At 43.4% G+C, this 12,182-nt stretch overlaps 1 protein-coding gene across 2 annotated transcripts in view; it reads left to right on the forward strand.

Moving 5' to 3' along the window:
* The first annotated feature begins 4,471 nt into the window (after positions 1-4,471).
* The window catches only part of HACD4 (3-hydroxyacyl-CoA dehydratase 4), a 38,897-nt gene continuing 31,186 nt past the window's right edge, over positions 4,472-12,182 (forward strand). The window contains exons 1-3 of one of the 2 annotated variants that reach the window (XM_032880502.1): positions 4,472-4,598; positions 5,945-6,048; positions 8,304-8,431. In XM_032880502.1, the coding sequence (XP_032736393.1) occupies positions 4,570-4,598; positions 5,945-6,048; positions 8,304-8,431 (261 nt within the window). In that variant the 5' untranslated portion in view covers positions 4,472-4,569. The remainder of the gene's footprint in view (positions 4,599-5,944; positions 6,049-8,303; positions 8,432-12,182) is intronic. The other variant, XM_032880501.1, reaches the window with a different exon arrangement.

Genomic DNA, 12,182 nt, shown 5'->3' on the forward strand with positions numbered 1-12,182 from the left:
GCACTCTCAACCCAGCCTTCACTAGCTTTTTGGTACCTGTGAAATAAGGAGATTGGGCCACATAATCTCTATGGTTTTATTTGGGTCCAGCAGCCTGTGAAATTTCCAGTCTGTTCTGTGGAACTGGGAGTGGAGAAAAGGGGGAGGTTTTGATCCCTGACAATTCTAGGTAGTTGAAAGAAAAAAATCTAGAATTGAAAGTTGTCAGCCTATAACTGGTTCCTTGTATAGCTATTTGTGGTTAATAGAAGCAAAAGTGAGCGATGGGCCACTTTCCCAGAATCTCTGCTCTCAGTGAATATTGCATGAAGTATTGCATTTAAAAATGAGCTTACTGGGGAATGCGAGGGAAAAAACCACAAATGAATGGATGTTAAGTGTCAAAGTCAGGATATGCAACCTGGACTTAATTTTTCTGAAGATCATTGTGAGAGAGTATCCTTTATCACTTTTTGTGCATGGTTTAAAAATATCTCGAGTCAGGGGTGCCTGGGTGGCTCAGTGGGTTAAAGCCTCTGCCTTCAGCTCAGGTCATGATCTCAGCATCCTGGAATCGAGCCCTGCATTGGGCTCTCTGCTCGGCAGGGAGCCTGCTTCCTCCTCTCTCTCTCTGCCTGCCTCTCTGTCTACTTGTGATCTCTGTATGTCAAATAAATAAATAAAATCTTTAAAAAAAATTCTCGAGTCAGTCTGTTATTGCTACGAAATATATTTTGCAACTTTATTCTCCCCATTAGTGTTCATAGGGAAGAAAACACATTTAAACATTTGCCCAAGAAAAACAAAACTGACATGTTCAAATGATGTTAAAATTGCTTCAAAAGACAAGATATTAATTTTAAGTTACTTGAACTATCTTGGCCTCTGACATCCATACAGGGAGACAATTAAGAGTCCACTGTACATATTCCAAAAATGCAAGTATTGCTGAAAGTTTGTTTTATTTTGGTTATAAGTTTGGGAGAGGAAAATCATACCATATATTTTACATGTTTTATACATTTTCTTATTTAATCCCAACAGTCATGTAGTTGGGGGAAAGAAACCTTATTTAGAGAAGTTAAAATTTGTCCAGTTCTTTTTTTTTTATTTTATTTATTTATTTGACAGAGAGAGAGAGACAATGAGAGAGGGAATACAAGCAGGGGAAGTGGGAGAAGGAGAAGCAGGCTTCCCTCGGAGCAGGGACCCCGATGTGGGGCTCGATCCCAGGATGCTGGGATCATGACCTGAGCCAAAGGCAGACGCTTAATGACTGAGCCACCCAGGCACCCCAAAATTTGTTCAATTCTTACTGTTCATAAGAGGGCTAGTCCTCTGGGAATCTGTAATCTAGTAGAGCAGGCAGAAACCAAACCTCAAACAAGTCCCATCATAGACCTTTATTAGTCCTGAGTGGCTCCTTGAGGAAGCCTTGGGAAGGGCTTTAAAAGATGTCTAGAACTTTGACAGGTAACTGCTGGGCTGTGAAATGGGGAGGAAGCAAAAGAGAAGGTCAGAATAGAGGAGAAAAGTTTCACAGAGGCATGATGAGCAAAATACCTGGTGTGGCCAGGAAACTGTAAGAGATGCTCTAATTGGTGGGGGGATAGGATGGTTCAGGATGTCCGCACCTGCGACAGACTTGGAGACAAGATGAGCTCCTGTTGCCAGATGAGCTAGAGACCTTGGGCACTGCAGCTCTCACCCAGCCTGTCCCCCTGACATCACCAGAGGCTTTTGGTCTCATCACCAGAATTCAGGGACGGATGAGCCCATGTTTGAGTGGTGCAAATGAAAGGTTTCTTAGAGCACACTCTCGAGATGTGAGGGTGGGCCAGCTCAGGGGAGAGCTGTGCCCTGGGTTTTGGGTCTCTATCTTGTATTGACAGTTGTTAACTAAGCAGTGGAATATTTATTATTTGGGGAGGGGATTTCTTTGAGAACAGGATTTTGTGCCTTTTCTCCTTACTTGGTCAGGGCTTCTGGCCTTCTTCATCTTAGGCCTGTCTGGTGTGATTGGGTTTCTTGTGGCTTTGTGAAATGCTGCAGTGACACGTTCCTAACTTTCCTGATAACAGGGCTCAGGTCCCCCTTTGCTGGTCTTCAGGCAACCTGTTAAGGCCTAATTGACTGCCACTCTAACAATATAACTAACAGGCAGCAAGGAAGTGGCAAAGGGTTTTGACCAGGGGAATAGCGGGAACAGGACTGTGTTTTAAGAATTCTTCCAGCAGTCTTCCACTAACGTATGCCAGTCTGGGTAGAAGGAGGAGGCAGGAAGGCCAGTGGAGGCTGTTTGGGTAATGCTGGCAGAACCCAAAGAGGATCTGCCCTGGGCCCTTCCAGAGGAAAGGGAGAATCCTGCTTCTTACCCCAAATGGTTCTCTAGGAGGCTCTCTCCTGCACGTATTTCTTGGAAAACAAGTAGAATTCCCTGACTGCTTGACTTGTAAAAGCTTTTTGTTTGTAGTTTGTTATTTATCTGTCAAGTAAAAGGGAGCTCTTTTTGTGTTCTTTTTACTCAGGTTCTGAGTCCTAACGAAAGGAAGTGGAGTGCTAGGATCAGTAAGGGATCTGGAAAGGATGGAGTCAATAGAATTTGATTGGATGGGGAAATGTAATGAAGACTCCCAAATTTTAAACCTGAATGACTAGGAAAAGAGTGGTTTCCATGTGAGAAATAAGACCATGATTTGAGAAGAAAGTATGCCAAATGGGATTAGTTGGAAGTTACAAGAGCCTTTTTCATGCAGAAATATCCAGAAGCTGTTGAAAGGCCAGAGCTGGTATTCATAAAAAAAATAGTAGGGGCTAGAGATAGTAGAGTCGGCTGTTGTCTGCATGGAGATAAAGCCTTGTGTGGTGGATGCCTGTGCGGAGGATAACATGGCAAATAGACAAGATGGGGGGGATGTTAAAATTCCAGAAAATAGAGCAGGAGAAGGGGGAAGGACATGCGAGTAGTGCATGCAGAGCTGGAGAGGAAAAGGGAGACGTGATGTAGGTAAATGCAGTAGGCTGGTGGGTGGGGTGGGGGGAGGAGGCGGATATAGTCGCAGGGGCTGTGTTTGATGATAAAGGATCCCTTCTCTGGGCAGTCTTCCCACTCCAGGCTATCCCAGACTGTCTTCCTCTTATGGCTTGGCATCGTTGACTGGTTAGTCACCAGCGTTTGCTTGTGTGTCCATTAGATCAAATGCCCGCAAAGAGCAAGGACTGTGTAGAGTTGTCTGCATGGTGAGTATAGGATGAGGAATCAGGAAATTAAGGACATTCCATGAGAGAGCAGTTTCAGGGAGGCGTTGAAAAGGAAAGCCAAAGTGTAGGTTGTGATGAAATAGGATGATGGTAAGAAATGAAAGAAGCAGGCAGTTATGAGAAAAAGAGGAGGGAGAGAGATCACCAGGAAAGAAGGGGAGAGAATAAAATGTCTAATTCTAGGGTAGGTGAGATTTGAACATGTTCCTACACTGTGGTACAGACCCGTGGAAAGGAGAGGTTGAGGGTGGGAGGGGAGGCAGTGGTCATGACGCATGGAGTGAATCTGAAAGGGACTGGTGGATGCAGTGGAGGGAATGAAGCTCTAGCGGGGCCCGGTGGGGGGGGCAGTACTGAGAAATGTAGACCTGAAAGGTGGGCCCTGCGGTGGGAGGTCATAATGGACTGCTAGGGAGGACAAGTGACAGCGTTTTTTCAAATGCCTCAACTTCCCTGTAGGTAAAATGGGCGTTAACTACCTTCCAGCTCCAAAAATCAGGTGGTGTTGACCCACTTACTTGCAAGTGCTTTCTTGGCTTTTTGTTTGTTTTGAGTTTCTTTGGGGGATGTTTCCATTAGAGGGTGGAGAAGCAAAGTAGGAGTTGGGTCCTCTTAGCATGCAGGAGACAATGCTGTAGGCCTCAGTGATCAGTTTTTCTGAGGGGTGGGCATAGGATAGGAAGAAAAACACAACGTGAATAAAAGGTTTTGGAAGCATGTGTAAAGACCCAGGGGGAGAGTTAGAGGGCAAGGATGCCTGATCCTGGAGGAATGAGACCCTATAGCTGGAGAGAAGGGATTAGGGAAGGAGTGACCACAGGCTACCTCACTGACGGCCTCTTACAGGTGAGGGTAATAAGAGAAGCAGGCACGCACCTGGAGCCCAAGCATCCTTAGGGATGGCGTGACTGCAAGCCAGCTTTTAGAGATTAATGGGGAGGGTCCATTAGTTTCCACGCAGCTGCAACGGAGTGTCAACGCAAAGATTAGGAAGTCCTGGCAGGAGCTTCGTGAACGCTAGGGCTTGCAGCCCTACCCTGTCTCGCGCGCATGCAGCGCGCCGGTCCGGCATTCGTGGTGCAGCGCGCTCTCGCCCCACCAGGAACTTCAGGAACTTGGCTTTCATCTAGTTCCCACAGCACGACCTTAGGGTTTTTTTTTTGTTTGTTTTGTTTTTTTTTTTTTTTTTCCCTCTTAAATTGCTGAGTGGGGAGAGGCCCCGCCTTTCCAGGCCGGGGGTTGGCCTCGGGGGCCGCCCCTCCCGTGCTCCCCGGCAGCTGCTCCTTCCCTGACGGCGCTGGAGGGCCCTGCATCGGCCCACGAAACCCAATGGCGCTACCCGCCTGGCTGCAGCCCAGGTAGGGCGCCCGGCCCGTGGCGGGAGGCGAGGGGTGAGGTGGGTGAGGCGCCAGGGGCGGGGTGCCCCCCCGCACGCCCGCGGGCGGCTGCGCGGGCAGCACAGCGCGGCGCAACCCTGAGCCCAGTGCGCTCTTGAACTCTAAACAGGCATTAGCTAGTTTTCAGTTGTCTCTGCAATCCTAGGAGGAAGGCTCTGTTACTGACCCCATCTACAGGCTAGGAAATGGGAAGGACAGGCTACCCTGCCACCCCTTTTGTGCGCCCTCTACCAGTCAGTCCTGCTTTCCTTCCCCCTCTGGCCACCGGGAGTCCTTCGATTGACTTTGTCGGACCCGCTGACCCAGGGTGGGTTTCAGACCTGCCAGGTGCAGAAACAACTGTTGCATGTGTAGATTCCAGAGTTCAGTTCAGGGGACTTGGGGCTGTGTGTTTAACCAACGCCAGGTTATTCTGGTGCGGGTTTAAGGAAGGCCTCCTTACGCCAGCTCCTCTTAGTGGTTCGCGTGATCTGTAGGGTGCCTGTCATCAAGCTACACTGGATCTGCTTCCTGCTTATTTGCCTTATTTCTCAGAGGTTTCGCGTCTCCAACTAGAAGAAATCCTTGTCTATACTGTCAGGGCCCCTCCCACCACCCTTCTGAACCCCCAAGGCACATTTCAAACAGTGCTTTCCCTAACTACCTCAAATTGTGTATCTGTCAATCATTCCTGAGTCATCTCCCCAGCAACCCAGTTTTAAACCCGGCTTGACTTCCCTTTTCTGGCCTGAGCCACTAAACTGCTTTGTGTGTGTCTGGGGAAGGAAACGTCTGCCCTTGTAAATATAATGGGCAGTGGCAACGTACTACACACACACACCCCCCATCAGAGAATGCATTCACAAGTCAGGTATGGCCAACTACTGAATCACCCACCACTGGGAAATGCTACCACCACTACTCCCCTCTTGTAACCGTGATCTCAGGTTTTGCACTTTGCAGACTGAGTTGCGGGAACACATGAGCATGTCAAGGGAGCCCTCACCATCTTTTTTTTTTTTTTTTTAAGTATTCAAAGCCCTCTTTGCAATGTTTTAGCCCTTCGTGAAAACAAGGTTAGAACTTTCTTAAAGCTGAAAGTGAATTTTGAAATAGAGCCATCTTTGACTTTAAGCAAACTCAGGATATTCCTTTTAGCAGATAATGTATGCTGTAGGTCCTTTCAAAATCTGAATAAAAGACTCTGATATGGAATGGTTTTCTCTTGCTTGCTTAGGTGGGCCAGCAGGTTAGTTAAAAGATTTGTGTGTAATGCTGAAAAGATTATTATGAAGGAAGTACTTAATGGTATTTTCCTTTATTTATAGGTATAGGAAGAATACCTATCTTTTCATCTACTACTTAATCCAATTCTGTGGCCACTCATGGATATTTACCAATATGACAGTCCGGTTCTTTTCATTTGGAGAAGGTAAAACTCCAGAAATCATTTTGGATTTTTAACATTCAATACTTGTTTTCACCTAGTCCTGCTTATGTTAATTTTTCAACTTCTGCGAACTTCACCGAATATCCTTCACTGCTCTAAGATTTAGTAGCCATATTTTTCAGTAACCATTCTTCTAGCTCATTGCAAAAACCAAAACCTTTTTGGAGAAAGGGGGCAGGTGAGTTGAGGGGGGAGGGAGGGGGGAGGGACTTGGCTTCCCTCTGACTAGGCAGTTTGCTCTGAAAACACAGACATGGCATTGGGGTGGTGCCATCTGACTCTTCCTTTTTGGTTCTGCAGCAAACCTTCTCATATTTGTTGGGTTTTGAGGAAATCTGTAAATGCTAGTATAACCTTTTGCCCAGAGAACTCAGGAATTAACCAGATTCTTTCCTTGTGTTTTTATTCCCCAGGCTTAACATAACTAGAGACTACTAATAAGTAAAAGTCAAACTGTATGGTCCCCTTAAGAAGTAATGTGTCCCTAAGTAAATGACACACCTTCTAGATGACTCACCATCCATATGGGAGTTGGTAAAGTCATGTTTCCTCCAGTTTTCTAAAAAGTAAAGATTTTAACCAGCATTTCAATTTTTAAGAAATGAATCACTAAGTGACTGTCAAAATAACATTCATTTCATGTTCCATCCCCACATGGGTAAGTGTCATCACAGTTTACAACTGTTGGGTGGCTTGACAGTTTGAGCAACTGCTGGTTTCCAGCTAGAAACAAACACATAGAATGTACCCGAGAAAAACCATGCTGTGCTCATCAATTCAGACTTCTGTATCATAAGGAAATTCATCTAATTCTGAGGTGCCATAACTATCTTTGGTTGCTTTTTCTTACTGTGAATCTGCAGTTAAAGTCTTTCCTTCAGCAACCTCCAAAGACACAACCTAAGGCTTGAATTCCAACTATGAATGTTGGGAGTCTTCAATCAGGGGAAAACATGAGCGGTGGGAAAACTTCCTGTGTGTTTATAGGGAAAAAAGTCAGCGCTTCTAGGCCCTGAAAATTAGCTGGGGCATTGTGGGCATATTACAAGTCATTCACGCCAAGAGTTACAAGCAATGAACTCTTTCTTATCCTGCCTGGCCTTTCCAGTGGGAAAAATTGCTTTAGTTGGCAGTGTGTTTATTTCTTAATTATTATCCTACTGTTAAAATTAGAGAAGCCTCTTATTAAAGTAACACAACCATTCATATGGAAAGCGGACTGAAAACAGCTAAGTAGGAGTTCAGTATAATTCCTGAGTCAATGTATAAATTAAATAGCTTAGTAGCAGTCTAATCACCTGAAGAGTAACACCTGCTACCTTCTCCATCCCAGAGCTGTGTAATGGGAAATGCTCTTTTATAGCAAGTGTGGGGCAGTGGATGAGAGCATGGACTTCCGTCCCTCAGGGACCATCTGCGAAATGGGAATGATGATAATAGTGCTCACCTTATAGAGCTGTTGAGAAGAGAAACCCTTAGTGCTCCATAAGTTACCATCATGTGAATGATCACTGGGCAATAAAGACAGCCAACTCTTCCCTAGATGTTTCTTAACATGGTGGGATTTCCTTTTAAAATTTAAGCCAACAAATACATCCTATTTAGAGGAATAGTTGTTTCTCCTATTTCGTTTTTTTCCAAATGCAGTGTGGGCTCTCTGCAGTGCAGACTTCAAAAGTCCCCACCAGAGGCCCAGGTTCTAATAAAGTTTTAGAAAGCCCAAACCAAACACATATAGGACACAAATAAGATGTTATTAAGCATGACATCATTATGAATATCCTTTCCATAAAGCTTCTCTAGTATCCTATTTTTCTCATCTTTGTCATTTTCTTGTCAATGAAAAAGGTGTGAGCACACCAGCTTCTTCAGTAAGTTTACCTCCAACCTGTTTACAGTTGATGGTTTAGATTCTACCGGGTTACTTTTATTTGGGAATTGCTTTATAACATATTGGGAATTATATATATGGAGAGTAAATACTACAGCTTGGTCATGGGCCTTCTTTTTCAAAATTTTGCTTTTTTTTTAGCAGAGGAGCAATTAAGATATACTACAGTAGGAAGTACTTTCTTTGGTTGCATGGTATTAGTAATTTAGTAGCTGTTAGGAAATTTCTCACATGTACAATGAGAAAAGAAGTAAATAATCACAATTTTTATTTCAAAGTGCTGCATAGATTTGGGTTGTGATCTAGCTTTTACTTTATTGTATCTATTTCTAATTCCTGGACACAGATTCCATGGTTGATACTTTCTACGCTATTGGTCTTGTGATGCGTCTTTGCCAGTCCATTTCCCTCCTGGAGTTGCTGCACATATATGTTGGCATTGAACCAAACCATCTCTTTCCTAGGTTTCTGCAGGTAGGTTTTGTTTTGTTTTGTTAACGATTTATCACTGGGGGCTCCTGGGTGGTACAGCCAGTTAAACAGCCAACTCTTGGTTTCGGCTCAGGTTGTGATCTTAGGGTTGTGAGATGGAGCCCTGTGTCGGGCTCCTCACTCCACACAGAGTCTGCTTCATGTTCCCTCTCTCTCCCCCTCTTCCGCTCCCACCTGTGTGTGTGCTCTGTCAAATAAGTCAATATTGAAAAAACACACACATGATATTATTGACTATATTCTCTATGCTGTACTTTTCATTCCTGTGACTTATTTTAAAACTGGACATTTGTACCTCTTAATCTCCTTTATCTGTTTTGCCCATCCCCCCAAATACCCCTCCTCTGGCAACCATCAGTTAGTTCCCTGTATTAAGGAATCTGTTTGGGCCCTTTATTTATTTATTTATTTTTTGGTTGTTCATTCGTTTTTTAGGTGCTACAAATAAGTCAAATTATGTGGTCTTTGTCTTTCTCTTTCTAACTTATTTCACTTAGCATAATACCCTCTAGATCCATCCATGTTCTTATCAATGGCAAGATCTCATTCTTTCTCATGGCTGAGTAATATTCGTGTGTGTGTGTGTGCACACGCACCACATCTTTATCCATTCACCTATGGATGGACACTTGGGGTTGCTTCTATAACTTGGCTGTTAGAAATAATGCATATGAACAATAGCAATATTGCAGTAAACACAGGGGTGCATATGTTTTCAAATTAGTGTTTTTGTTTTCTGAGAGTAAATACCCAGTAGTGGAGTTACTGGATTATATGGTATTTCTATTTTTAATTTTTTAAGGAAATTCCATACTGTTTTCTCCAGTGGCTACATTAATTTACATTCCCACCAGTTGCCTTTTCTCTTCATCCTTGCCAACACTTCTTGTTTCTTGTCTCTTTGATTCTAGACACTGCAAAGTATGAGGAGGTATCTCATTGTGGTTTTGATTTTCATTTCCCTGATGATTAGAGCATCTTTTCATGAGCCTGTAGGCCATCTGTATGTTTTCTCTGAAAAAATGTCTGTTCAGTTCTTCTGCCCATTTTTTAATTGGATTGTTTGTTTTTCTGATGTTGTGTAAGTGCTTCATGTATATTTGGATAGTAACCCCTTACCAGATATTTCTCATTCAGATACATTCTCCCACTCAGTAGGTAGCCTTTTTGTTTTGCCGGTGGTTTCATTTGCTGTGCAAAGGCTTTTAATTTTGGTGTAGTCCCAGTGGGTTAATTTTGCTTTTGTTTCTCTTGCCTGCGGAGACATATGCATAAATATGTTGCTAAGGCTCATGTCCAAGAGATTACTGCCCATGTTTTCTTTTAGGAGTTTAATGGTTTTAGGTCTCACATTTAGGTCTTTAATCCATTTTGAATCTGTTTTTGTGTATGTTGTAAGAAAATGGTCCAGTTTCTTTCTTTCACGTGTAGCTGTCCCATTTTTCTCAATACCATTTGTTGAAGAGACTGTCTTTTCCCCATTGGACATTATTGCCTCCTTTGTTGAAGATTAATTAACCATATAATCATGGGTTTATTTCTGGGCTCTCTGTTCTATTCCTTTGATCTATGTGTCTTTTTTTGTGCCAGTACCATGCTGTTTTGATTACTTCAACTTTGTCATATTATCTTGAAATCTGGGATTGCAATTCCTCCACTGTGTGGTTTTCTCTCAAGACTTCTTTGTCTATTCAAGGTCTTTTGTGGTTCTGTACAAATTTTAGGATTATTTGTTATAGTTCTGTGAAAATGCTTATGGTATTTTTACAGGGTTTGCTTTGAGTCTGTAGTCTGCTTTGGATAGTATGGACATTTTAATGATAATTCTTCATGAGCTTGGTTCTGCAGGAAGATTTTAATCACATTACCAGTATTATAGAATCTGTTTTTTAATTTAATTTAATTTTTTTATTTATTTGACAGATCACAAGTAGGCAGAGAGGCAGGCGGGGGGGGGGGGGAAGCAGGCTCCCCGCTGAGCAGAGAGCCCGATTCGGGGCTCGATCCCAGGACCCGAGATCATGACCTGAGCTGAAGGCAGAGGGCTTAACCCACTGAACTACTCAGGCGCCCCTATAGAATCTGTTTTATACTTTATACTATTTCAGGCTCTCTTGACTTAAAGTGAGCAGTTGAAAAGCAAACCCCTGAAAAATTGCAACTCAAGTCACTGATAAGAATTCTATGAAAAAAATGACCTTATTCCAAGACATTGCACCATTAGACTAGGCAGTTGGAAACATTCAAGGCAACGAGGCTGTTGCTTTGGGAAGCATGGAGGTGATCTTCTCTTAAGAGTTGGATTTCAGGGGCACCTGGGTGGCTCAGAGGGTTAAAGCCTCTGCCTTCGGCTCAGGTCATGATCCCAGGGTCCTGGGATCTAGCCCCATATCGGGCTCTCTCCTTGGTGGGGAGCCTGCTTCCTCTTCTCTCTCTCTGCCTGCCTCTCTGCCTACTTGTGATTTCTCTCTGTCAAATAAATAAATAAAATCTTTAAAAAAAAAAAAAAGAGTTGGATTTCAGAGCCACTTGCCACTCTACCTGTGCCATTGTCCTGGGCACTGGAGGATAGAGGAGAGTCATAGGATTGGAGTCATTCAGACTTCGGTTTGACTCCTGGCTCCTCTAGCTACACTGTGGGGTCAGATCCATAGCCATTGAGCTGTTTCAGGGAAAAGACACCACACAAAATATCTGGTCAATAGTAAACGGCCCAGGGGCACTGGGTGGCTCAGTCAGTTAAGCATATGCCTTTACAGCTCAGATCATGATCCTAGTGTCCTGTCCTGGGATGGAGCCTTGCATGGGCTCCTTGCTTGGCAGGGAGCCTGCTTCTCCCCCGACCCCCATGTCCTCTCTCTCAAATATATAAAATCTTACAAGAAAAAAAAAAAGTAAATAATCCCCCCAAAAAAGTTTCCTTCACCAATATCCAAAGAATAGAATATTCAGCCATTTCTTGTTCTTTTTGCCAATTTTTACTGAATACAAATGCAAAGGAGAGACCATTCATGTTTATCTAGTATATTTAATATACATCTAATCATAGACTTGGGACTCCTACAGACCTGGATTCAAATCCCAGTTCTAGCTCTTATTAGTTGTATGAATTTATTTTTTTATTTTAAATTTTTATTTAAATTCTGGTTAGTTAACAGATAGTGTAATAGTTTCAGGAGTAGAAACTAGTATGAATTTAAACAATTTCCATTTAAACATGGAAATTGTTCTGAACCTCATTTTCTCATGTGATGTGAAAATAACACTTACCTCATGGAGTAACTGAAAAAATGGGTGGGATAAGTTCCTAGTGCTTAGTTAGAATACAGTATCTGGAAGCTGTTGCTATTATTTTAGCTGCTATTTGTTTCCTGTACCAGGTCTTTAGCCCTAGATGACCATGTTCCTTTTTCTCTTTTTTTTTTTTAAAGATTTTATTTAAGAGAGTGAGAGCCCACACTAATTTGGGGGTTGGGGGAGAAGAGCACAGAGACAGGGAGAGGGAAAAGCAGACTCCCCACTAAGCAGGAAGCCTGATACAGGGCTTGATCCCAGGACCCTGGGTAATCCCAGGACCCGGAGATCATGACCTAAGGCAAAGGACACGTAACCTACTGAGCCATCCAGGTGCACTCACCATATTCCTTTTTTAAAGCCAGGTTTAAGGGTGCCTGAGTAGCGCAGTTGGTTAGGCAACTGCCTTTGGCTCAGCTCATGATCTCAGGATCCTGAG

This window comes from Lontra canadensis, unplaced genomic scaffold (assembly GCF_010015895.1).
Source record: "Lontra canadensis isolate GAN:19392208 unplaced genomic scaffold, GSC_riverotter_1.0 scaffold70, whole genome shotgun sequence".
NCBI lineage: Eukaryota > Metazoa > Chordata > Mammalia > Carnivora > Mustelidae > Lontra > Lontra canadensis.